Source organism: Odocoileus virginianus, unplaced genomic scaffold (assembly GCF_023699985.2).
Source record: "Odocoileus virginianus isolate 20LAN1187 ecotype Illinois unplaced genomic scaffold, Ovbor_1.2 Unplaced_Contig_1, whole genome shotgun sequence".
Taxonomy (NCBI): Eukaryota; Metazoa; Chordata; class Mammalia; order Artiodactyla; family Cervidae; genus Odocoileus; species Odocoileus virginianus.
Genome location: NW_027224318.1, coordinates 5,355,031 through 5,381,258, shown reverse-complemented (window position 1 = coordinate 5,381,258; position 26,228 = coordinate 5,355,031). Strand labels below are relative to the sequence as shown.

Below are 26,228 nucleotides of genomic sequence, written 5' to 3'. Positions count from 1 at the left end.
TTTGTTAAGAGAAATAAGAGAATGGAGATCTTGGGGTACAGGAAGGGTGTAGAGTAGTAGGTCCCAAAGGGATCATTTAGAACCTTGTATTACTCAAGAACTTAGTGAAGCAGCACCATCTACCAGTGAATTCCTTTAATCTTAACAGAAATTCCATGGGAAGTTGTGGTTCAAAGGCATTCATCAGCAGGGACAATCACCCATCCACAGCCGGTTTTGATATGGACCAGAAAAAATAGATAAGAGAGGGCTCGGTGCACAGGAAGGCAGTGGGGTCAGCAGATGTCAGTGGAAGGGTGTAGAGAATCCCATAACTCTAAAACGTAGCGCCATCTTCTGGTGGATTCCTGGAACTACATCAAAAAGCCCTCGAGTATTACTTTGCCTAGCATTTCAACCACAGGGATAGTCATACAGCATCGACAGTTTTTTTACGAGGAAGGGAAGAGAGAAAGGTAGGTCTTGAGCACAAGCAGGGAATGGGAGGAGAAAATGTCAGTGTGAGTCTCTAGTGCCTCATAGAACTCGAAAATTTGATGCAGCTGTGTCATCTAACGGTGGATTACTTCCACTATCTATACAGGCTTGGAGGTGTTGTGTTACCATGTCACTCAGTGATGTGGAGACTCACCCATGCACAGCCAGTTATAATATAAGCAAGAGAAATATGGGAAATGAGGTCTTGTGGCACAGGGAGGGAGCAGGTAGCCCAGATGTCAATGTGAGGTGTTTAAGACTGTTATCATCAGAAAAAACTAGTGGAAAAGTGCCACTTAGGGTGGGTTCCTTGTACTGCAGCAGAGAGCATTGGGGAAGAGATGTTACCAAGACTTTCATCTACATGGACATTCACCCAAGCACAGCCAGTTGTGTGAAGGGCAAAGAAAGAAAAACAAGAGATTTATTGGTGCACAGGAATTGAGTGGGGGATGTAGATGTCGATGGGATTGTGTTCAGTTCAGTTCAGTCACTCAGCCATGTCCGACTCTTTGCGATCCCATGAATTGCAGCAGGCCAGGCCTCCCTGTCCATCACCAACTCCCGGAGTTTACTCAAACTCATGTCCATCGATTCGGTGATGCCATCCAGCCATCTCATCCTCTGTCGTCCCCTTCTCCTCCTGTCCCCAATCCCTCTCAGCATCAGGGTCTTCTCCAATGAGTCAGCTCTTCGCATGAGGTAGCCAAAGTATTGGAGTTTCAGCTTCAGCATCAGTCCTTCCAATGAACATTCAGGACTGATCTCCTTTAGGATGGACTGCTTGGATCTCCTTGCAGTCCAAGGGACTCTCAAGAGTCTTCTCCAACACCACAGTTCAAAAACATCAATTTGTCAGCACTCAGCTTTCTTCACAGTCCAACCCTCACATCCATACATGACCACTGGAAAAACCATAGCCTTGACCAGACGGGCCTTTGTTGGCAAAGTAATGTCTCTGCTTTTTAATATGCTATCTAGGTTGGTCATAACTTTCCTTCCAAGGAGTAAGCGTCTTTTAATTTCATGGCTGCAGTCACCATCTGCAGTGATTTTGGAGCCCAAAAAAATAAAGTCTGACACTGTTTCCACTGTTTCCCCATCTATTTGCCATGAAGTGATGGGACCAGATACCATGATCTTAGTTTTCTCTGAATGTTGAGCTTTAAGCCAACTTTTTCACTCTCCTCTTTCACTTTCATCAAGAGGCTTTTTAGTTCCTCTTCACTTTCTGCCATAAGGGTGGTGTCATCTGCACATCTGAGGTTATTGATATTTCTCCCAGCAATCTTGATTCCAGCTTGTGCTTCTTCCAGCCCAGTGTTTCTCATGATGTACTCTGCATATAAGTTAAATAAGCAGGGTGACAATATACAGCCTTGACGTACTCCTTTTCCTATTTGGAACCAGTCTGTTTTTCCATGTCCAGTTCTAATTGTTGCTTCCTGACCTGCATATAGGTTTCTCAGGAGGCAGGTCAGGTGGTCTGGTATTCCCATCTCTTTCATAATTTTCCACAGTTTATTGTGATCCACACAGTCAAAGGCTTTGCCATAGTCAATAAGGCAGAAATAGATGTTTTTCTGGAACAATTTGATCTCTGGTTCCTCTGCCTTTTCTAAAACCAGCTTGAACATCTGGAAGTTCACGGTTCATGTATTGCTAAAGCCTGGCTTGGGGAATTTTGAGCATTACTTTACTAGTGTGTGAGATGAGTGCAATTGTGTGGTAGTTTGAGCATTCTTTGGCATTGCCTTTCTTTGGGATTGGAATGAAAACTGACCTTTTCCAGTCCTGTGGCCACTGATGAGTTTTCCATATTTGCTGGCATATTGAGTGCAGCACTTTCACAGCGTCATCTTTCAGGATTTGAAATAGCTCAACTGGAATTCCATCACCTCCACTAGCTTTGTTCATAGTGATGCTTTTTAAGGCCCACTTAACTTCACATTCCAGGATGATGGCTCTAGATGAGTGATCACACCATTGTGATTATCTAGGTCGTGAAGATTTTTTATGTACAGTTCTTCTGTGTATTCTTGCCACCTCTTCTTAATACTTCTGCTTCTGTTAGGTCCCTACCATTTCTGTCCTTTATCGAACCCATCTTTGCATAAAATGTTCCCTTGATATCTCTCATTTTCTTGAAGAAGATCTCTAGTCTTTCCCATTCTATTGTTTTCATCTATTTCTTTGCATTGATCACTGAGGAAGGCTTTCTTATCTCTCCTTGCTATTCTTTGGAACTCTGCATTCAAATGGGAATATCTTTCCTTTTCTCCTTTGCTTTTTGCTTCTCTTCTTTTCATAGCTATTTGTAAGGCCTCCTCAGACAACCATTTTGCCTTTTTGCATTTCTTTTCCATGGGGATGGTCTTGATCCCTGTCTCCTGTACAGTGTCATGAACCTCCATCCATAGTTCATCAGGCACTCTGTCTATCAGATCTAGTCCCTTAAATCTATTTCTCACTTCCACTGTATAGTCATAAAGGATTTGATTTAGGTCATACCTGAATGGTCTAGTGGTTTTCCCTACTTTCTTCAATTTAAGTCTGAATTTGGCAATAAGGAGTTCATGATCTGAGCCACAGTCAGCTCCCAGTCTTGTTTTTGCTGACTGTATAGAGCTTCTCCATCTTTGGCTGCAAAGAATATAATCAATCTGATTTCGGTGTCGACCATCTGGTGATGTCCATGTGTAGAGTCTTGTGTTGTTGGAAGAGGGTGTTTGCTATGACCAGTGCGTTCTCTTGGCAGAACTCTATTAGCCTTTGCCCTGCTTCATTCTGTACTCCAAGGCCAAATTTGCCTGTTACTCCAGGTGTTTCTTGACTTCCTACTTTTGCATTCCAGTCCCCTATAATGAAAAGGACATCTTTTTGGGGTGTTAGTTCTAGAAGGTCTTGTAGGTCTTCATAGAACCATTCAACTTCAGCTTCTTCAGTGTTACTGGTTGGGGCATAGGCTTGGATTACCGTGATGTTGTATGGTTTGCCTTGGAAACGAACAGAGATTATTCTGTCGTTTTTGAGATTGCATCCAAGTACTGCACTTTGGACTCTTTTTTTGACCATGATGGCTACTCCATTTCTTCTAAGGGATTCCTGCCCACAGTAGTAGATATAGTCATCTGAGTTAAATTCACCCATTCCAGTCCATTTTAGTTCACTGATTCCTAGAATGTCAATGTTCACTCTTGTCATCTCCTGTTTGACCACTTCCAATTTGCCTTGATTCATGGACCTAACATTCCAGGTTCCTATGCAATATTGCTCTTTACAGCATCAGACCTTGCTTCTATCACCAGTCACATCCACAACTGGGTATTGTTTTTGCTTTGGCTCCATCCCTTCATTCTTTCTGGAGTTATTTCTCCACTGATCTCCAGTAGCATATTGGGCACCTACCGACCTGGGGAGTTCCTCTTTCAGTATCCTATCATTTTGCCTTTTCATACTGTTCGTGTTTTATGTAGTCTCACATAATTCGAAAACCTAGTGGAGCAGCGCCCTCTGCTGGAGGATTCTTTGAACTACATCACAAATCCCTGAGGTAGTTGTGTTGCCAAGGCCTTCAAAGACAGGGACAGTCAGCTGTGCACAGCCAGCTTTGATATGGACAAGAGAAGAAAGAGAAGTCTTGGGGCACAGGAAAGGATTTGGGGTAGTAAATGTCAGTGTGAGGCTATACAGCCTTTTATACTTCAAAAATCTAGTGGAGCAGAGCCATTTGCAGGTGGATTTCTTGAACTACATCAGAAAGCCCTGGTGACATTGTGTTGGCAACCCACTCCACATCATTCAGTGAACACTAAAAATGGTGGCTGACATCTGGACACAGTCTGTACACGAGGACCTGTCTTTGTTAGTGATCAGCTTGATTTAGAGCTGGTCAGTCAAACTGCTCAGTCTCAGGACCTCAAAAGGTGAGCATCTCTGGCTGAAACAGAATGGTGACTAGATGCCTACTTTTGGCCTTTCATCTTCACCAGCAGTGAGAGCCCTTGAACCACTTCTGTAGTCTATGCCTGCTTGCTACTTAAAGTGTGGTCCAGGGACCAGCAGCATCAGCATCACCTGGGAACTTGTGACTCTGAGGCCTCCACTACAGACTTATTGAATCAGGACTTGCACTTTCATAATATGCCTGGTGATTCCAGCGCACATTAGAGTTTGAAAAATACTACTCCTTGGTACCTTGGGGACCAAGAATTTGACATAATTGAACTTTATTTTACAAATAAACCTAGAAGACTCACAATGATGTACCCAAATCCACACAACTAGGGGGTGGAAGATCCAAAGTTAGCAACTAAATTGCCTCACTTTCAGCTCAGGTTGTTTCTGCACTATTCTACTCTGTTGTACCCTATGGCAGATTCCTCTCTGGCCACAGAGGACAAGTTCATGCTTTGTTTTTGAGATAAAACACCCTGTCATATGTTTTTGCATCTAAATCCATGACCTGTGGAACTTCCCTGGTGACTCAGTAGTTAAGACTTCACCTTCCAGGGCTTCTGTGGTGGTCTGGTGGTTAAGAATCCACCTGCCAGTGCAAGGGACATGGGTTTGATCCTTGTCTGGGAAGATCCCACATGCTATGGAGCAGTGAAGCCAGGGCACCACAAATTTTGAAGCCCTTGCACCATAGGGCCTGTGCTCCAAAACAAGAGAAGCCACAGCAATGAGTAGCTCAGGCACTGCAACAAAGAGTAGGCCCCACTTACCAGGACTAGGGAAAGCCTGACCAAAGCAACAAAGGCCTAATGAAGCCAACAATAAATAAACAGATCTTTTTAAAAATTAAAAAAAATGTTAAAGACTTTGGTTTCCAACACAGAGTTTGGGGATTCGATCCCTGGTCGGAAAGATAGGATCCCAAATGCCTCTCAATCAAAAGCCAAAACAAACACTACGCTAACAAATTCAACAAAGACTTTAAATGGTCAACATCAAAAACAAAATCTTAAAAAAGGACATGACTTACTACCTTACCTAACACCAAAGTTCTTCAGAACTGAGGTCAAACCAAATCCCTACCATTCCCCTCTCCTAAAACATCCCTTACTGCAGTCCTTCCTAGAAACTGTCTTTGGTGAGTCTTGTAGCCTAATGGGAAAATGTCTAGGAGGGCAGGCATTTGTCATTGTGATATCACTAAGCTGGTGTAAGTTCAGTGCTAGGATTCCAGCTTCTGGCAAGGACTGGGATGAGCCATGTGGGGACTTCTGTCCAATTCTTTGGACATGAGATCACCAATTACTTCTGCTTCCACTGTTAGGCAGGACAGTTGCCACATACAGTACACATTTCAGCCCTATTCCTTTGAAAGATGAATTTAAAATATAATGGATATACCAAAAATCTCTTTTTTTAATTAAACCTAATAAAATAATTTTGTCTTTAATTTTTAAAATTATTGTTGATTTATGATATTAGTTTCAGATATGCAATATAGTGATCCAATGTTTTTATAGATTGTACTCCATCTAGAGTTATTATAAAATGTTGGCTATATTCCTTGTGCTATACAATATATCCTTGTTGCTTATTTACTTTATACATAGTAGTTTGTATCTATTAATCCCCTACCTCTATCTTGCCTTTTCCCTATCACTCCCCACTGGTAACCACTAGTTTATGCTCTATATCTGGATACACCAAAGCATTCTTAAATAGAAGGACTTAATTTCTTGATTTCTAATCCCAGAAACACTCCCACTGAGGATAGGAATGCTTGGTATAGTTCTTGTCATGGGGCCACACTGACATGGGGAAAACAAGGAGCAGGGTATCATGGTGGTTTTGGTGTGTCCTGGCCCAAGACTCAAATAATGGATTCTTCTGCAAAGCCCTTGGACCTTGGGGCCAGTTGTAAGCAGGCTGGCAACATTTATTTAATTAGACTCATCATACTCATTTGAATTGCAACAGTCTACCAGAAGATGACCCAGACACAGAGAATCCTGTGAGAGACTTATCCAAATTGGCTTTTATGTGTGAGTGTGTCCTGTGGAGGCACTAGTCAGCAGTGGCCTGCCAAGGGGACAGGGCCTCTGCCTGCAGCAGACCTGGGAGGTATTGCATGTGGCATAAGTCCTCTTGGAGGAAGTTACCATTATCCCTGCCACAGAGTCACCAAGCAGATGACCCACAAACTGGAGAACAATTATACCAAAGAAGTTCTTGCACTGTTGCAAAAGTTCTAGGGCCCACAACAGATTTCCCAACCTGGGGATCCAGCAAAGGGACTGAGAACCCCCAGGGAATTTGACTTTGAAGGCCAGTGGGATTTGATTACAGAACTTCCACAGGACTGGGGAAACAGACTCTTGGAGGGCACAAACAAAACCTTGTGCACACCAGAACCCAGGAGAAAGGAGCAGTGACCCCACAAGAGACTGAGCCAGACTTGCCTGTGAGGGTCCAAGAGTCTCTGGTGGACATGTGGGTTGACAATGGCCTGCTGCAGGCTCAGGGACACAGAATACAACACTCCTGGGAGCTTTGGGGAGTGCTGGCATAAGTCTTTTTGAAGGAGGTCCCCATTACTGCCATTATCCCTACCATAGTTTGGCCTGAGGCCAAACTACAGGGAGGGAACACAGCCCACCCATCAACAGAAAATTGGATTAAAGATTTACTGAGCATGCCCCCTCAATCAGAGAAAGACCCAGATATCCCCATAGACAGTCCCTCCCATGAGGAAGAATCCACAAGCCTCTTATCCTTATCCATCAGAGGGCAGACAGAATGAAAACCACAATCACAGAAAACTAATCAAACTGATCACATGGACCACAGCCTTGTCTAACTCAATGAAACTATGAGCCATGCCATGTAGGGCCACCCAAGATGGACGGGTCATGGTGGAGAGTTCTGACAAAACATGGTCCACTGGAGAAGGAAATGGCAAATAACTTCAGTATTCTTGCCTTGAGAACAGTATGAAAAGGTAAAAAGATATGACACTGAAAGATGAACTCCCCAGGTTGGTAGGTGTCCAATATGCTACTGGAGAAGAGTGGAGAAATAGTTCCAGAAAGAATGAAGAGGCTGAGCCAAAGCAAAAAAAAGCCCAGTTGTGGATGTGACTGGTGATGGAAGTAAAGTCTGATGCTGTAAAGAGCAATATTGCATAGGAACCTGGAAATGTTAGGTCCATGAATCAAGGTAAATTGGAAGTGGTCAAACAGGAGATGGCAAGAGTGAACATCAACATTTTAGGAATCAGTGAACTAAAATGGACTGGAATGGGTGAATTTAATTCAGATGACCATTACATCTACTACTGTGGGCAAGAATCCCTCAGAAGAAATGGAGTAGCCCTCATAGTCAGCAAAAGAGTCTGAAATGCAGTACTTGGTGCAATCTCAAAAACGACAGAATGATCTCTGTTCATTTCCAAGGCAAAACATTCAATATCACAGTAATCCAAGTCTATGCCCCAACCACTAATGCTGAAGAAGCTGAAGTTGAATGGTTCTATGAAGACCTAAAAGACCTTCTAGAACTAACACCAAAAAAAAAAAAGATGTGCTTTTCATCATAGGGGATAGGAATGCAGAAGTAGGAAGTCAAGAGATACCTGGAATAACAGGCAAGTTTGACCTTGGAGTATAAAATGAAGCAGGCAAAGGCTAACAGTTTTTCCAAGAGAATGCACTAGTCATAGCAAACACCCTCTTCCAACAACACAAGAGACTCTCTACACATGGACATCACCAGATGGTCAATATCAAAATCAGATTGATTATATTCTTTGCAGCTGAAGATGGAGAAGCTCTATATAGTCAGCAAAAACAAGACCAGGAGCTGGCTGTGGCTCAGATCATGAACTCCTTATTGCAAAATTCAGACTTAAATTGAAGAAAGTAGGGAAAACCACTAGACCATTCAGGTATGACCTAAATCAAATCCCTTATAATTATACAGTGGAAGTGACAGAGTCAAGGGATTATATCTGATAGATAGAGTACCTGAAGAACTATGGACAGAGGTTCATAACATTGTACAGGAGGCTGTGATCAAAACCACCCCAAGAAAAAGAAATACAAAAAGGCAAAATGGCTGTCTGAGGAGGCCTTACAAATAGCTGAAAAAAGAAGAGAAGTGAAAGGCAAAGGAGAAAAGGAAAGATATACCCATTTGAATGCAGAGTTCCAAAGAGTAGCAAGGAGAGACAAGGAAGCATTCCTAAGTGATCAGTGCAAAGAAATAGAGGAAAACAATAGAATAGGAAAGACTAGTGATAGCTTCAAGAAAAATTAGAGATAGCAAGGGAACATTTCATGCAAAGATGGGCACAAAAAGGACAGAGACAGTATGGACCTAACAGAAGCAGAAGATATTAAGAGGTGGAAAGCATACACAGAACTATACAAAAAATATCTTAGTAACCCAGATAACTACAGTGGTGTGATCACTCACCTACTGCCAGACATCCTGGAGTCCAAAGTCAAGTGGGACTTAGGAAACATCACTACGAACAAAGGCAGTGGAGGTGATGGAATTCCAGCTGAGCTATTTCAAATCCTAAAAGATGATGCTGTGAAAGTGCTGCACTCAATATGCCAGCAAATTGGAAAACTCAGCAGTGGCCACAGGACTGGAAAATGTCAGTTTTCATTTCAATCCCTAAGAAAGGCAATGCCAAAGAATGTTCAAACTACTGCACAATTGCACTCATCTCACACACTAGCAAAGTAATGCTCAAAATTCTCCAAGCTAGGCTTCAATAGTACATGAACCAAGAACTTCCAGATGTTCAAGTTGGATTTAGAAAAGGCAGAGGAACCTGAGATCAAATTGCCAACATCCGTTGGATCATCAAAAAAGCAGAGTTCCAGAAAAACATCTACTTCTGCTTCATTGACTACACTAAAGCCTTTGACTATGTGGATCACAACAAACTGTGGAAAATTCTTAAAGAGATGGGAATACCAGACCACCTTACCTGTCTCCTGAGAAACTGTATGCAGGTCAAGAAGCAACAGTTAGAACCATACATATAACAATGGACTAGTTCCAAATTGGGAAAGGAGTACATCACCTTTATATTGTCACCCTGCTTATTTAACGTCTATGCAGAGTAACTCATATGATGCCAGGATGGATGAAGCACAAGCTGGATTCAAGATTGCTGGGAGAAATATCAATAACCTCAGATATGCAGATGACACCACCCTTATGGCAGAAAGCTAAGAGGAACTAAAGAGCCTCTTGATGAAAGTGAAAGAGGAGAGTGAAAAATCTGGCTTAAAACTCAACATTCAAAAAACTAAGATCATGACATCCGGTCCTATCACTTCATGGCAAATAGACAAGGAAATAATGGAAACAGTGACTGACTTCATTTTCTTGGGCTCCAAAATCACTTAAGATGGTGACTGCAGCCATGAAATTAAAAGACGCTTTCTCCTTGGAAGAAAAACTATGACCAACCTAGACAGCATATTAAAAAGCAGAGACATTACTTTGCTGACAAAGGTTCAGTTCAGTTCAGTCACTCAGTCGTGTCTGACTTTTTGCATCCTCATGGACTGCAGCACGCCAGGCCTCCCTGTCCATCACCAACTCCTGGAGTTTACTCAAACTCATGTCCATTGAGTTGGTGATGCCATCCAACTATCTCATCCTCTGTCATCCCCTTCTCCTCCCACCTTCAATCTTTCCCAGCATCAGGGTCTTTTCCAATGAGTCAGTTCTTCACATCAAGTGGCCAAAGTGTTGGAGTTTCAGCTTCAGCATCAGTCCTTCCAATAATATTCAAGACTGATTTCCTTTAGGAAAAAGGATCTCCTTGAGATCCTTGCAGTCCAAGGAACTCTCAAGAGTCTTCTCCAACACCACAGTTCAAAAGCATTAATTCTTTGGCACTCAGCTTTCTTTATAGTCCAACTCACATCCATACATGACTATTGGAAAAACCATAGCTTTGGCTAGACGGACCTTTGTTGGCTGCTTTTTAATATGCTGTCTAGGTTGGTCATAAAGGTCTATCTAGTCAAATCAGTTTATGAGAATAACAGGGAAGTGCTTGATGAAACCTATACTGCCCTTGATGAAGCTGAGGAACAGTGATCCCTTAATTAAAGTAATTTTTCCAGGCCTCTGTAAATTATGTGGGGCCATTAGTATTTGAAGGGGTAAATAATAAGTGCTACTCTGAAAAATAAATTATTTCCTCACAGCCTGGTCACTTTCCCACAACTTCCAAGAATGAAAGACTTCTGATTTCCGTGGATCCTTGAAGATATTTGTGAAATAATTCCATTAATGCAAAGCCCCTTAATGGTCCTGGAAGCAGGGTGTCTGTTCTGAACTGGGGCCTTGGCAGGGAAAGGGGCAGGCCAAGGAGAATAGGGCAAGAGTCAGGAGCTTGGGAACAGGTTAGCTGAGTCCTCTGCCATGGATGTAAACAAAGCAGCAAGCTTCATCTGAGCCTCAGGGTCCTCTTCCAGGATGCCTGGCTGTTAATAGAATGCCTTCCTTTGTGGTTTTATGACTTTCTTGCTGGGGGTCACTCTTAGCTCCTTGAGGCTTTCCACAGTTCCTGCCAAGTGGCCTCCATATTTTTTTGAAAGAGAGAAATTTTAAAGGCTTGGGTAGTGATGGGAAGCCTTGAATGGCAGGGTGAAGATCTCTATAAAGCCAAAGAAATGTTGGCAGAAATGGTCAAAGTCCACTTGTTCAGAACTCTGGAAACTAACCAAAGACTTGCAACACTCTGAGATGCTTTCATTCAAGCAAAACTACTGAATATTTTAAGACCAGTATGAACAGCAGGGTTGGTGGCTTTTTAACTTAGGCTATTCCCGTGCACTTCTCCCCAGCTTCACAGAACCCTTAAAATTCAGCAGCCTTGAAATCACAGTAGTTATAAAAAAAATCAACCTGAAAAATGAACCAAAAGAAGCCCAAATGGAAACAGCCCAATTGTCCTTCCATTTCTAGTGACTATGACTGGGGAGTGAGATTTGAGAGACTTGCTTTTTTACTTTATAGCACTTCTATATAATTAAACTGTTAATAGAGCTACTTTAAAAATAAATAGCAGTGATAAAGATAAAACAGCAGGAGAGGGTTCCTAAAAAAGCTCTAATGATTAAGAAATGGTAGGTGAACATTGTACAGAACTATTCATGCTGTTTCTAATTTAAAATTTATATAAAACAATACTTTGGCCACCTGATTCAAAGAGATCCTGGAAAAGATCCTGATGCTGGGGAAGATTGAGGGCAAGAGGAGAAGGGGGCGACAGAGGATGAGATGGTTGAATGGCATCACTGACTCAATGGACATGAGTTTGAGCAAACTCAGGGGGATAGTGAAGGACAGGGAAGCCTGGCATGCTGCAGTTCATGGGGTTGCAGAGAGTCAGACAGGACTTGGCGACTGAACAACAACATACGCAACATCAACGTTCTTTTTATTCAATGTGCCATCTTTAGCATTTCATTTTAGTGAAAACCAAAATATGTTTCTAAGAGCTTTTTTTTTTTTTATGGGTTCCACCCCTGGTCAGGGAACTAAGATCCTTCCACTTTAGATTCAATTCAATTCTCCCTTTCTCGAAGAGCTTTTATAGGAATAGATTTGACCTTTGCTTCCTGATTCTACTTTTCCTTGTGAAGTTCTGTTTACCAACTGTAAATTCTCTTACCATGATGGTTTTCAGGAACATAAGCATAGCAAATAATGAAGAGACTATGGCATAGGGCTTTTTCTGGCAAGCTTACTCTTTGCAAAAATAACTATGAGTTAACTCAGCTATAACCTTTTGGGGGGGGGACAAGTTTTTTGTTGTGGTTATTTTTGGCCATGCCAAACAGCATGTGGGATCCCAGTTCACTGACCAGGGATTGAACCCTTGCACCTTGCAGCGGAAGCTTGGAGTCAACCACTGGACTGCCAGGGAAGTCCCAACTCAACTATAACCTTAAAAGCTAATCAAAAAGCAATTATAAGCAACTTTCTGTTCCCAATGTTAAAGCCCCTCCTAGAGCTTGAAAATATTTTTGACAATCAGTGCAGAATAATGCATCTTGTGCTCAAGAGGTACATTAGCAAGAAGACTTTAGATAGCTGTCCACTGTGATAGCATCTTCACAATTCTGTAGGAGGCTGGCTGTGTGAATGAACCTAGGGGAAAAAATCTACCATGAAAAAAATCCCCCACCTTCCACTCCAGACACAATTATCCATGTTTTGTTTGATATGAGGAAATAACCCTCAGGGTTCAAATTCTCCCCATGATTATTAGAAAGTATCTCTGCTTAAGACTAGGATGTAGCCAGTGATCAAATCTCCTACAATTACCTGTTGACCATGGATGGGATTCAGATGGTCTTTCATGGCCCTGAAATTGTAGGTACAATTTTGTGCTAATGTGGATTTGAGATAGTGTCTGTCACTTTCATCAGTTTCCTAAGGTGGCCTGTGGCCAAAAAAAATATAAGATCCACTGATCTAAAGGTTTCCTGGATTGGGACTCGGAAGTAGCAAGCTGATGAAAGACATTCCTTCACCCCTACTTCCCCCCAATTCTTCAAAGACAGCTTTGAGCCTGGGATTGTCCATGTATCTGAAGTTTCTTTGACATTATATCCAGGCAGAGGATGGAAGCACTGATGGGAGGGCTGGAGGCAGCAAAATCTGATGATGGCAGAAGGGTGTTTGCAAGCTCCTAAACTGAAAGGGTCTTCAGGGAGAAAGATCTCTTCCAACTTTGAGAGTAGCCCCAATCTTAGCCAGCTTGTGGAGCCAAGAGGAGAGGGAAGCTGAATTTTTCTGGATGTGGGGATCAGGCAATGAATAATGACTGCCATGTTAGGCACCATCATAGACCCAGTCCAGAAATCTGAGTCCTTTTCTAATTGCATGCACTTGGGCAAGACCCTTAACTTTTGGAGATCTAATTTCCTTTCCAGCAGACTGATTTTTGGACCAATGGCACAAGCATGTATCATTTTGAGTTTGGGGTTTTAAGTTTTGCTTATGTTTCCCAAACTTGGAAAAGCCTGACTTAGAAGCTAATTTGAAACAAAGCAAGATGTGACTGAGGTATCACCTATAAAGAGTATCTACCTGGGACCCTGAGATGCCTCACATCACACTAGAGTAGACCTTAATGTCTCAATTGCTATCTTAGAGTGTGGAGATTTGAATGAGATACCAAGAGGAAAAGGCAAGAAGTGTAGTGATGCTCTGAAAACCGCTGCCTGAAAAGAAGAACTAGACCCATTAGTCCCTCTGGCAGAAGCAGCAAAATTGATCGAAGGGAAACTGGGAGAAGATCCATCTTGAAAGGGTGATTCTTAGTCTATGTAGAGAATAACCACAGAGGCTCACCTGTTCCCTTAAAGCTGAAGACCCTATCTAACTAGTGTTAAACTTCAGAAGTAGTTGATGAAATATATGGCAACACTCTTGTATATTACTGGTAGGAATGTCAATTGCTCTAATCCTTTTTGGAAACAGTTTTCAAATATTTAGTAAGAGCCATGAAACTCTTTGTACCTTCTAAAATTCCCATTTTGGATACCATCCTGAAGAAATGATCCAGATGATTGAAAATTCATTGTGCACAGACTGTCATCAAGGTGCCATTGCTCCTACCAGAATATGGGGAAATGATGCATAAATTATGTGAAACAACTGATGCTCACTGTCTTCTAACCTCTCCCCACATTCCAGCCTCCACCAGCTGCCTAGCATCCCCATGTATCCTCTTCTTTCCATTAATTTACTTGCAAAATTTCCCCTTATCATAACATCACTGTGTCACCTTGTTGTTATTGTGCTCAGTTGTTTCTGACTCTTTGTGACCCCATAGACTGTGGCCTGCCAGGCTCCTCTGTCCATGGAATTTTCCAGGTAAGAATACTGGAGCAGGTTGCCATTTCCTACTCTAGGGGATCTTCCCAACCCAGGGATCAAACTTGTGTCTCTTGCATCTTCTGCATTGGCAGGTGGATTCTTTACCTCTAGTGCCACCTTGGAAGCCCAGGTCACCTGTGTTATGCCAAGGGCACTCACCCCCTTCCCAAAGGAGACAACCCGAAGTTTCATCCTTGTTTTATATCAAGCTTCAGGTGCAGCACCTCTGGATAATGATACTTCTTGTTTCTTTCTGAACGTGACACCTCATAATTTAAAGACCTACAGTTAAGGATGGCATTAAACATCCCCAATAGTCTCAATACAAAGTGAGAATAAGATAACAGAATATGTGCAATGCAATATCCATTTAGAAAGGAGGAAGGGAGAAACCACCCTTGGTGGTCCCCAAATTCTCACAGACCTTATGTTCTGCTGGAGAGGAGAAGGAGAGGCTCCCTGAAGAAGGCATGAGTTTCTTGGGCTACCTTTCTGTTGCCACTGGCTTCTGTTCTCTCAGAAGATCATCCTTGTCCATTTTTGTCATGGCCACATCTGAGGAAGACACGGGGAAGGAGTCCCCTTCTGGGATGTAGCAGCCCATTTGTTGGTAGGCTACATGTGTGGTGGAGTAAGCTCTCACTAGTCCTTGATGGTGAAGCTGGAGGTTTCTCCAGCAAGACTATCCCTTTATCTACTGAGGAGATTAGACATCTCTTTGTTGTTGTTGTTCAGTCACTCAGTCCTGTCCGACTCTTTGTGACCCATGGACTGCAGCATGCCAGGTTTCCCTGTCTTTCACCATCTCCCGGAGTTTGCTCAAACTCATGTCTATTGAGTTGGTGATGCCATCCAACCATCTCATCCTCTGTCATCCCCTTCTCCTCCTGCCTTCAATCTTTCCCAGCATCAGGGTCTTTTCCAATGAGTTGGCTCTTTGCATCAGATGGCCAAAGTATTGGAGCTTCAGCTTCAGCATCAGTCCTTCCCATGAATATTCAGGGTTGATTTCCTTTAGGATTGACTGGTTTGATCTCCTTGCAGTCCAAGGGACTCTCAAGAGTCTTCTCCAACACCACAGTTCAAAAGCATCAATTCTTCAGTGCTCAGCCTTCTTTATGGTCCAACTCTCACATCTGTACATGACTACTGGAAAAACCATAGCTTTGACTATATGGACCTTTGTCAGCAAAGTGATGTCTCTGCTTTTTAATATGTTGTCTAGGTTTGTCATAGCTTTTCTTCCAAGGAGCAAGTGTCTTTTAATTTTCATGGCTGCAGTCACCATCTGCAGTGATTTGGGAGCCCAAGAAAGTAAAGGCAGCTTTTTTTTCAAGATGTCTCTTTTCTTCCAGTCAATTCTATAGACTGATGACTAAAGCAGACATTTACCAAACACTAGATTCCAGACTGGGTGATTTTGTCTCGTAGCATCAGTACTTGTTGGCTAAGCCCATTCCCCTATCTCTGATTTTAATGACTTCCTTGGTTTATTCTTTAGGATAATTCACAGAAATACTCTGGGATGGAGAGGCTGCAGGAGGGTAATCATTGTCTTTCCCAGGCTGGGGATGTCCAGCCTAAGGTGTTTGGTAAAAGCTGAAAGGATCAGGCTCTGACACCTCCCAGGTCTCTGTCTCTGCCTTCACTAGTCCTATCTTCACCTTGGGGCAGATAATTGGGCTTTGTCCACTGTGCACAATTTTCTGACTCAGCAAACTTGGAGTGCCAACTGCAGGGCTTCTATTAGGAGAGCTGTGTTTTATTCTGTTTCTGCTTCCAGACGGATCAGCTTCACCACCCAAAACTTGTCTCTTGCTTGTAGCACCTTTTTGAATGTCACAAGGAGAAACTAAATCAACACCAGTATCTCAATTCTGTACAAAATCCCATAAATTCCTAACCTTACTAGACACACAGTTCACAAAAAAATATCGCTTTGAAGTCACATAACTGGTTTGCCCATTTCCCAACTCAAGACAGAGGGCTTTCACTCTCATTCACCCAACCTAGGCTTAGACAATCCTACATTATTTGACTTGCTCCTTTGCCAGACCCTACTAGGGACCAGTTTCTATATGAATCCTTTAGTTGCCTATGACAAAAAAATCTAATTGTTGTGTTCTTGTGGTAAATTCAACTGAATGGGTGTCAAGTAATGCTGGGTCATGACATGGAGGTGAAGGAGTGGACATTTTCCATGCTTCAGTTTTAGTCTTTCTGGTGCCTATCAGTGCTTCCTATGCTCCAATATTTGGGTAATGTGAAAGTGTGCCCTTCAGGCAATGATCACCAGGAGCACATCTGCAGTCAAATAATTTGTGTTTTCTACTCATTTTGCAGTGAGGACAGAAGAACCACAGGGAGAAACAATGAGGTCTTTCAGTAAAAGAAGTGTGATGGAGTTCTTCCAACTATGTAGCACTGAAGGGTAAAGGGAACCAGAAAGTGAGAGTAGCAAGAAAATAATTGAGGGGTTGGATCTTGCTGTTCAGGCTCAGTAAGAAGTCATGCCTGAAAGATAATTTTGAGAGTGGAGCAGAGGAGGACTGCAATCAACAATGTTCAATACTAGAGAGATGACCAGTAAAAAAGACAATATAATCAAAACTATATCAATAGAATGATGGGGAGTAAAAGTCAGATTGAAGTAGTTGAGCAGTAAATAAGTCAGATATGAAGGCAGCAAATACAGACAATTCTTTTGAGAAGCATGGCCTTGAAGGAAGAAAAAAGGCCAATTGCTAAAGGTGGACTGGGGATTTCCCTGGTGGCCCAATGGTTAAGAATCCACCTTTGAGGAGGTGTACAGAATGATCACTTACCCTGAAGTTTCAAAAAAAAAAAAAAGCAAGTTTATAAAGGGTGATGTGAGGTAACTAGGGGCTTCACTGAACCACTAGACTCTTTCTTATGTCAACCCAACTTTTGCTGGTGGTCCTAGGGCACCCCCAGAGAAAGCTAGGAGTTTAGAATAAAGGACTTCCCCAAGGCAACCATTTGGGGATCAAATGAAGCCCCTGTTGCTCTCACCAAACATGGCTACAAGACTTTTTGTGTGAAAACGTAATGGCAAACAGACTTTCAGTTCACCAGAGTGTGACTTCCTTTGGCCGTCACTAGGCAACAAATCAAGATGGATTCATCTGTAACTAATTAGATGCTTGTCACAAAAATATACTTTCTTTAGGAAGCAGATCTACCAGTTCTGTACAATACTATACCCAAAGCAGAAATCCTTTACTTGGCTAATAACACTTTCATCCTTTGAACTTTCTTCAGGACGAAGGCCAAAATTTCATGCCATATATTGGGTTATAAATGTTGTTAAGACACTCGTTATTGTATGAGGAGTGTCTAGTTTTGTTTTGTAAAGTGAAGATGGCAGGTGACCCATTTCATTGACCCACTTTCAGTCTAAATTGAAAGTGTCAACTAAAATCCATTTCATGTCAGTTGCAGAAATCTGTCTTTCAAAATCGATGTATGAAAGAAAAAATATTACTTCAGGTTTCCTGATAATCAACAACAAATGTCTATCAGACATTGACTCCACAGATAAATAGGACACAGTTCCTGCTCTCAATGTTATGTGCTACAACCTAGTTGGGGAGACAGAACATGTAGATAGAAAGGTAATAATACAAAGTAGCATAGAAATGTTCTCATTTAAACCCCAAAAGAATCCTGTGAGGGAGGTACTGTTATTGTGGTCATTTTACAAATGAGGAAATCAAAGCACATAGAGGTTACACAACTTGCCTAAGAAAATGGAGCTATCATCTAGTATGTCCGGTATTTGACTCCATGTAGTCTGGTTTCAGAGTCCATACTGTTAAAACTAAACTACAGTAAAAATAAATGACTTTTTTTCTTTAATTTTTTTTATAAATGACTTTTTAAATGAAAACTTCTTAGGTACTCTGGGCTTCCCAGGTGGCTTAAAGAACCCACCTGCCAATGCAGGAGACTCAAGTTTGATCCCTGAAGGAGGGCTTGGAAACTCACTCCAGTATTCTTGATTGGAGAATTCCATAGAAAGAGAAGCCTGGTGGACTGTAGTCCATGGGGTCACAGAGTTGGACACAACTGAAGAGACTTAGCATGCACACACTTAAGTACTCTGAGTTTTGGAATAGAATGAGAAAATGGATTATTTTTGTTTGTTTGTTTGCTTTACTTAAATTATTTATTTATTTTGCTTTACTTTATTTATTTATTTATTTTACTTTACAACGTTGTATTGGTTTTGCCATACATTGACTTGAATCTGCCATGGGTGTACATGTGTTCCCCATCCTGAACCCCCCTCCCAACTCCCTCCCCATCCCATCCCTCTGGGTCATCCCAGTGCACCAGCCCCAAGCATCCTGTATCATGCATTGAACCTGGACTGGTGATTCGTTTCACATATGATAATTTACATGTTTCAATGCCATTCTCCCATATCATCCCACCCTCGCCCTCTCCCACAGAGTCCAAAAGACTGTTCAATACATCTGTGTCTCTCTTGCTGTCTCGCATACAGGGTTATCATTACCATCTTTCTAAATTCCATATATATGTGTTAGTATACTGTATTGGTGTTTTTCTTTCTGGCTTACTTCACTCTGTATAATAGGCTCCAGTTTCATCCACCTCATTAGAACTGATTCAAATGTATTCTTTATGCAAACTAGTACAGCCACTATGGAGAACAGTGTGGAGATTCCTTAAAAAACTGGAAATAGAACTGCCATATGACCCAGCAATCCCACTGCTGGGCATACACACTGAGGAAACCAGAATTGAAAGAGACACATGTACCCCAATGTTCATCACAGCACTGTTTATAATAGCCAGGACATGGAAGCAACCTAGATGTCCATCAGCAGACGAATGGATAAGAAAGCTGTGGGGGAAAAAAAAGAAAGCTGTGGTACATATACACAATGGAATATTACTAAGCCATTAAAGAGAAAATGGATTATTGAGAATTCCCTGGTGGTCCAGTGGCTAAAACTCTGCACTCCCAGTGCAGGGGACCCAGTTCTATCCCTGGTCAGGGAACTAAATCCCACATGCCACAGTAAGACCTGGTTCAGTCAAATAAATAAATAAAAATCAATATTTTTAAGCAAGAAGATGGATTATTGAGATAGAAAAGATTTTTAACAGAAGTTCATTGTCAGATTGATAGAAGCTTTATAATATGCATAGCTTTTTCAAAGCACACTAGATTGTTAACATATGAAAAATATCATACTATACTTACCTGGCAGGGGAGATGCCATGATCACGAAGGTGGTTTTCCCAGGGCGAGGCTTATCCATTGCACTCCAGATGTGCTGGCCCCTGTGATTTCCCCAAGTGTGGGAAACTCGACTGCATAATTTGTGGTGGTGGGGGACTGCATTCGCACTTTCCCCTGAAAAAGAAAAAAAAATATCATACATCATGACCAAGAGGGCTTTATCCCAGGGATGCAAGGATTCTTCAATATTTGCAAATCAATCAGTGTGATACATCACATTAACAAATTAAAAGATAAAAACTGTATGATTACCTCAATAGATGCAGAGAAAGCCTTTGACAAAATTCAACATCCATTTATGATAAAAACCCTCCAGAAAGCAGGCATAGAAGGAACATACCTCAGCATAATAAAAGCCATATATGATAAATCCACAGCAAACATTATCCTCAATGGTGAAAAATTGAAAGCATTTCCCCTAAAATCAGGAACAAGACAAGGATACCCACTCTCACCACTACTATTCAACATGGTTTGGGAAGTTTTGGCCACAGCAATCAGAGAAGAAAAAGAAATTAAAGGAATCCAAATAGGAAAAGAAGAAGTAAAACTGTCACTGTTTGCAGATGACATGATCCTCTACATAAAAAACCCTAAAGACACCAACAGAAAATTACTAGAGCTAATCAATGAATATAGTAAAGTTGCAGGATATAAAATTAACACACAGAAATCCCTTGCATTCCTATACACTAACAATGAGAAAACAGAAAGAGAAATTAAGGAAACAATCCATTCACCATTGTGACAAAAAGAATAAAATACTTAGGAATAAATCTACCTAAAGAAACAAAAGACCTATATATAGAAAACTATAAAACACTGGAGAAATATACCATGTTCATGGATTGGAAGAATCAATATAGTGAAAATGAGTATACTACCCAAAGCAATCTATAGATTCAATGCAATCCCTATCAAGCTACCAATGGTATTTTTCAGAGAACTAGAACAAATAATTTCACAATTTGTATGGAAATACAAAAAACCTCAAATAGCCAAAGCAATCTTGAGAAAGAAGAATGGAACTGGAGGAATCAACATGCCTGACTTCAGGCTGAACTACAAAGCAACAGTTATCAAGACAGTACGTTGTTGGCACAAAGACAGAAATATAGATCAATGGAACAAAATAGAAAGCCCAGAGATAAATCGATGCACCTTTGCAACCTTATCTTTGACAAAGGAGGCAAGAATATACAATGGAGAAAAGACAACCTCCTTAACAAGTGGTGCTGGGAAAACTGGTCAATCACTTGTAAAAGAATGAAACTAGAACACTTTCTAACACCATACACAAAAATAAACTCAAAATGGATTAAAGATCTAAACATAAGACCAGAAACTATAAAACTCCTAGAGGAAAACATAGGCAAAACACTCTCTGACATAAATCACAGCAGGATCCTCTATGACCCACCTCCCAGAGTAATGGAAATAAAAGCAAAAATAAACAAATGGGACCTAATTAAAACTTAAAAGCTTTTGCACAACGAAGGAAACTATAAGCAAGGTGAAAAGACAGCCTTCAGAATGGGAGAAAATAATAGCAAATGAAGCAACTGACAAAGAATTAATCTCAAAAAATATACAAGCAGCTCTGAAACTCAATTCCAGAAAAATAAGTGACCCAATCAAAAAATGGGCCAAAGAACTAAACAGACATTTCTCCAAAGAAGACATACAGATGGCTAACAAACACATGAAAAGATGCTCAACATCACTCATTACCAGAGAAATGCAAATCAAAACCACAATGAGGTACCATCTCATGCCGGTAAGAATGGCTGCTACAAACAATAAATATTGGAGAGGGTGCGGAGAAAAAGGAACCCTCTTACACTCTTGGTGGGAATGCAAACTAGTACAGCCACTGTGGAGAACAGTGTGGAGATTCCTTAAAAAACTGGAAATAGAACTGCCATACGACCCAGCAATCCCACTGCTGGGCATACACACTGAGGAAACCAGAATTGAAAGAGACACGTGTACCCCAATGTTCATTGCAGTACTGTTTATAATAGCCAGGACATGGAAGCAACCTAGATGTCCATTGGCAGACAAATGGATAAGAAAGTTGTGGTACATATACACAATGGAATATTACTCAGCTATTAAAAAGAATGCATTTGAATCAGTTCTAATGAGGTGGATGAAACTGGAGCCTATTATACAGAGTGAAGTAAGTCAGAAAGAAAAACACCAATACAGCATATTAATGCATATATATGGAATTTTGAAAGATGGTAATGATGACTCTATATGTGATACAGTGAAAGAGACACAGATTTAAAGAACAAACTGTTGGACTCTGTGGGAGAAGGTGAGGGTGTGATGATTTGAGAGAATAGCATTGAAACATGTACATTACCATATGTGAAATAGATCGCCAGTTCAGGTTCGATGCATGAGACAGGATGCTCAGGTCTGGTGCACTGGGATGACCCTGAGGGATGGGATGGGGAGGGAGGTGGGAGGGACTGGCAGGATGGGGAACACATGTACACCCATGGCTGATTCATATGAATGTATGGCAAAAACCACCACAATATTGTAAAGTAATTCAGTTCAGTTCAGTTCCGTTCAGTCACTCAGTCGTGTCCAACTCTTTGCAACCCCATGAATCGCAGCAGGCCAGGCCTCCCTGTCCATCACCAACTCCCGGAGTTTACTCAAACTCATGTCCATCGAGTTGGTGATGCCATCCAGCCATCTCATCCTCCGTCGTCCCCTTCTCCTCCTGATCTCAATCCCTCCCAGCATCAGGGTCTTTTCCAATGAGTCAACTCTTCGCATGAGGTAGCCAAAGTATTGGAGTTTCAGCTTCAGCATCAGTCCTTCCAATGAACACCCAGGACTGATCTCCTTTAGGATGGACTGGTTGGATCTCCTTGCAGTCCAAGGGACTCTCAAGAGTCTCCTCCAACACCACAGTTCAAAAGCATCAATTCTTCGGTGCTCAGCTTTCTTCACAGTCCAACTCTCACATCCATACATGACCACTGGAAAAACCATAGCCTTGACTAGATGGATCTTTGTTGGCAAAGTAATGTCTCTGCTTTTTAATATGCTACCTAGGTTAGTCATAACTTTCCTTCCAAGGAGTAAGCATCTTTTAATTTCATGGCTGCAGTCACCATCTGCAGTGATTTTGGAACCCCAAAAAATAAAGTCTGACACTGTTTCTGCTGTTTCCTCATCTATTTGCCATGAAGTGATGGGACTGGATGCCATGATCTTAGTTTTCTGAATGGTGAGCTTTAAGCCAACTTTTTCACTCTCCTCTTTCACTTTCATCAACAGATTTTTTTTAGTTCCTCTTCACTTTCTGCCATAAGGGTAGTGTCATCTGCATATCTGAGGTTATTGATACTTCTCCCGGCAATCTTGATTTCAGCTTGTTCTTCTTCCAGCCCAGCGTTTCTCATGTTGTACTTGGTATATAAGTTAAATAAGCAGGGTGACAATATACAGCCTTGACGTACTCCTTTTCCTATTTGGAACCAGTCTGTTGTTCCATGTCCAGTTCTAACTGTTGCTTCCTGACCTACATATAGGTTTCTCAAGAGGCAGGTCAGGTGGTCTGGTATTCCCATCTCTTTCAGAATTTTCCACAGTTTGTTGTGATCCACACAGTCAAAGGCTTTGGCATAGTCAATAAAGCAGAAATAGATGTTTTTCTGGAACTCTCTTGCTTTTTTGATGATCCAATGAATGTTGGCAATTTGATCTCTGGTTCCTCTGCCTTTTCTAAAACCAGCTTGAACATCTGGAAGTTCACGGTTCATGTACTGTTGAAGCCTGGCTTCGAGAATTTTGAGCATTACTTTACTAGCGTGTCAGATGAGTGCAATTGTGTGGTAGTTTGAGCATTCTTTGGCATTGCCTTTCTTTGGGATTGGAATGAAAACTGACGTTTTCCAGTCTTGTGGCCACTGTAAAGTAATTAGCCTCCAATTAAAATTAAATAAGGAAGTAAAAACAAAGTACACTAGGTTGTTATAGAAGGCAGTTGTTGGTGCTATATTGGCCTTGTTCTCCGCCTTTAGGTTTTGCTGTTTGACGACGCCTCCCTGCTCACTTCAGCCTCCGGCCTTCTATCTCTTTGAGACCTAATACCATGCCTTCAATTAAGCTGCAGAGTTCTGATGGAGAGATATTCGAAGTTGATGTTGAAATTGCAAAACAGTCTGTGACCATCAAGACTATGTTGGAAGATTTAGGAATGGATGATGAAGGAGATGATGATCCAGTCCCCTTGCCAAATGTTAATGCAGCAATATTGAAAAAGGTCATTCAGTGGTGCACCCACCACAAGGATGATCCTCCTCCTCCCGAGGATGATGAGAACAAAGAAAAACGAACAGATGATATACCTGTTTGGGATCAAGAATTTCTGAAAGTTGACCAAGGGACACTCTTTGAGCTTATATTGGCAGCAAACTACTTAGACATCAAAGGTTTGCTTGATGTTACCTGCAAGACTGTTGCTAATATGATCAAGGGGAAAACTCCTGAGGAGATTCGAAAGACATTCAATATCAAAAATGATTTTACTGAGGAAGAGGAAGCCCAGGTACGCAAAGAGAACCAGTGGTGTGAGGAGAAGTGAAATTTCGTGTCTAACGCTGTAACACTGTAAGGATTATTCCAAATACTAGTTGCACTGCTTTGTTTATAATTGTTAATATTAGAAAAACAGTCAACAAATGCAGCAGCAAGTCAATTGTATTAGCAGAATGTTGTCCTCATTGCATGTGTAGTTTCAGTACAGTTCCCAAACTTACGGCCCAGTTTCTTCTAGTATGATTGAAAGTTTCTTTTCTTTGCTCTGAATAAAATTGAACTGTGGGTTCCCTATAGAAAGTGGCATTTTGGGCTTTCCCTTTTTGTAAAGCAATTTCTGCCTAGTTTATTGTCCACTTAATTTTAGTTCAGTGACTTTTAAAGTTGGCATTGTAAATAAAGCAACTTGCAAAAAACCTTCTGAAATAGAATTTAACAATGTATTATCTTTATTCAACTGGAAAAAGGCTACTTGAGATAAATGCTTTGAGTGGGGTTATCAGAGTGTCTTCAGTCTTCCTGGAGGAGTAAGTACCCCTGGCATTCATTAGCCTGTATGTAGCAGGGCTTCCTTAATTGGCTCTGAGGGCTTAGTTTTGCATTCTTAATCCTCAGCTTTGAAGGCTCAGTTACTACTCAGTTTGTGGTTTGGGAGGAGATATAATAGTTTGCTAGCTTTTCAGCTAAAAAAGATAGCCTATATGGTGTGTCATCTTTTTATAATCAGTGATCCCAATTGGGAAAAACTATTCACACTACTTGCATGTGGAAATAATTTAACCTTTAATGTTAAAATGTGTGGCATAACCCAGAAAGCATCCGTCATGAATGCAAGATACTTTCAATAAAGTTACCTAGTAGGTAGTAAATTGTAAAAAAAAAAAAAAAAAAAAAAGGCAGTTGTTGTTGTTTAGTTGTTGTTTAGTCACTAAGTCGTGTCTGACTCTTGCAACCCCATGGACTGTAGCCTACCAGGCTCCTCTGTCCGTGGGATTTCCCAAGCAAGAATACTGGAATGGGTTGCCATTTCCTTTTCTGGAGGATCTTCCAGACCCAGGGATCAAACTCACATCTCCTGCATTCTTTATCTCTGAGGTAAAGAATGCAGTGAGGTAAAGCACAGGGGTAGAGAATGCTTGGTGGATTCTTAACCACTGGGCCAGCAGGGAATACCAATGTAGCCAGTACTTATTGTTGTTGTTCAGTTGCTAAGTCATGTCCAACTCTTTGCAACCCCATGGACTGCAGCACGCCAGGCTTCCCTGTCCTTCACTGTCTCCCAGAGTTTGCTCAAATTCATGTCCACTGAGTCAGTGATGCCATTCAACCATCTCATCCTCTGTTGCTCCCTTCTCCTCCTGCCTTCAATCTTTCCCAGCATCAGGGTCTTTTCCAATGAGTTAGCTCTTCACATCAGGTGGCCAAAATATTGGAGCTTCAGCTCAGCATCAGTCCTTCCAATGAATATTCAGGGTTGATTTCCTTTAGGATTGACTGGTTTGATCTCCTTGCAATCCAAGGAACTCTCAACAGTCTTCTCCAGCACCACAATTCTAAAGCATCAATTCTTTGGCACTCAACCTTCTTTATGGTCCAACTCTCACATCCATACATGACTACTGGAAAAACCATAGTTTTGACTTAAGACCTTTATCAGCAAAGTAATGTCTCTGCTTTTTAATATGCTGTCTAGGTTTGTCATAACTTTTCTTCCAAGGAGCAAGCATCTTTTAATTTCATGGCTGCAGTCACCATCCACAGTGATTTTGGAGCCCAAGAATATGAAGTCTGCAACTGTTACCACTTTTTCCCCATGTATATCATGAAGTGATGGGACCAGATGCTATGATCTTAGTTTTTTGAATGTTGAGTTTAAGCCAGTTTTTTCATTCTTGTCTTTCACCTTCATCAAGAGGCTCTTTAATTCCTCTTCACTTTCTTCCATTAGAGTGGTATCATCTGCATATCTGACGTTGTTATTATTTTCAGGCAATCTTGATTCCAGCTTGTG

At 41.4% G+C, this 26,228-nt stretch overlaps 1 protein-coding gene and 1 non-coding gene across 2 annotated transcripts; both read left to right on the top strand.

Moving 5' to 3' along the window:
• Positions 1 to 19,604: 19,604 nt before the first annotated feature.
• On the top strand, positions 19,605 to 19,768 carry LOC139033748 (U1 spliceosomal RNA). The gene has a single exon (XR_011486227.1). It is a non-coding gene; the product is annotated as a U1 spliceosomal RNA (small nuclear RNA).
• Positions 19,769 to 23,707: 3,939 nt separating this feature from the next.
• On the top strand, positions 23,708 to 24,517 carry LOC110133840 (S-phase kinase-associated protein 1). The gene has a single exon (XM_070463238.1). It carries the CDS (start codon positions 23,772 to 23,774, stop codon positions 24,261 to 24,263), a length of 492 nt encoding a protein of 163 aa, XP_070319339.1. The 5' UTR covers positions 23,708 to 23,771; the 3' UTR covers positions 24,264 to 24,517.
• The last annotated feature ends 1,711 nt before the right edge of the window (positions 24,518 to 26,228 follow it).

Coding starts and splice junctions, on each gene's coding strand:
- LOC110133840 (XM_070463238.1), top strand. CDS start 23,772: ATGCCTTCAATTAAGCTGCAGAGTTCTGATGGAGAGATATTCGAAGTT.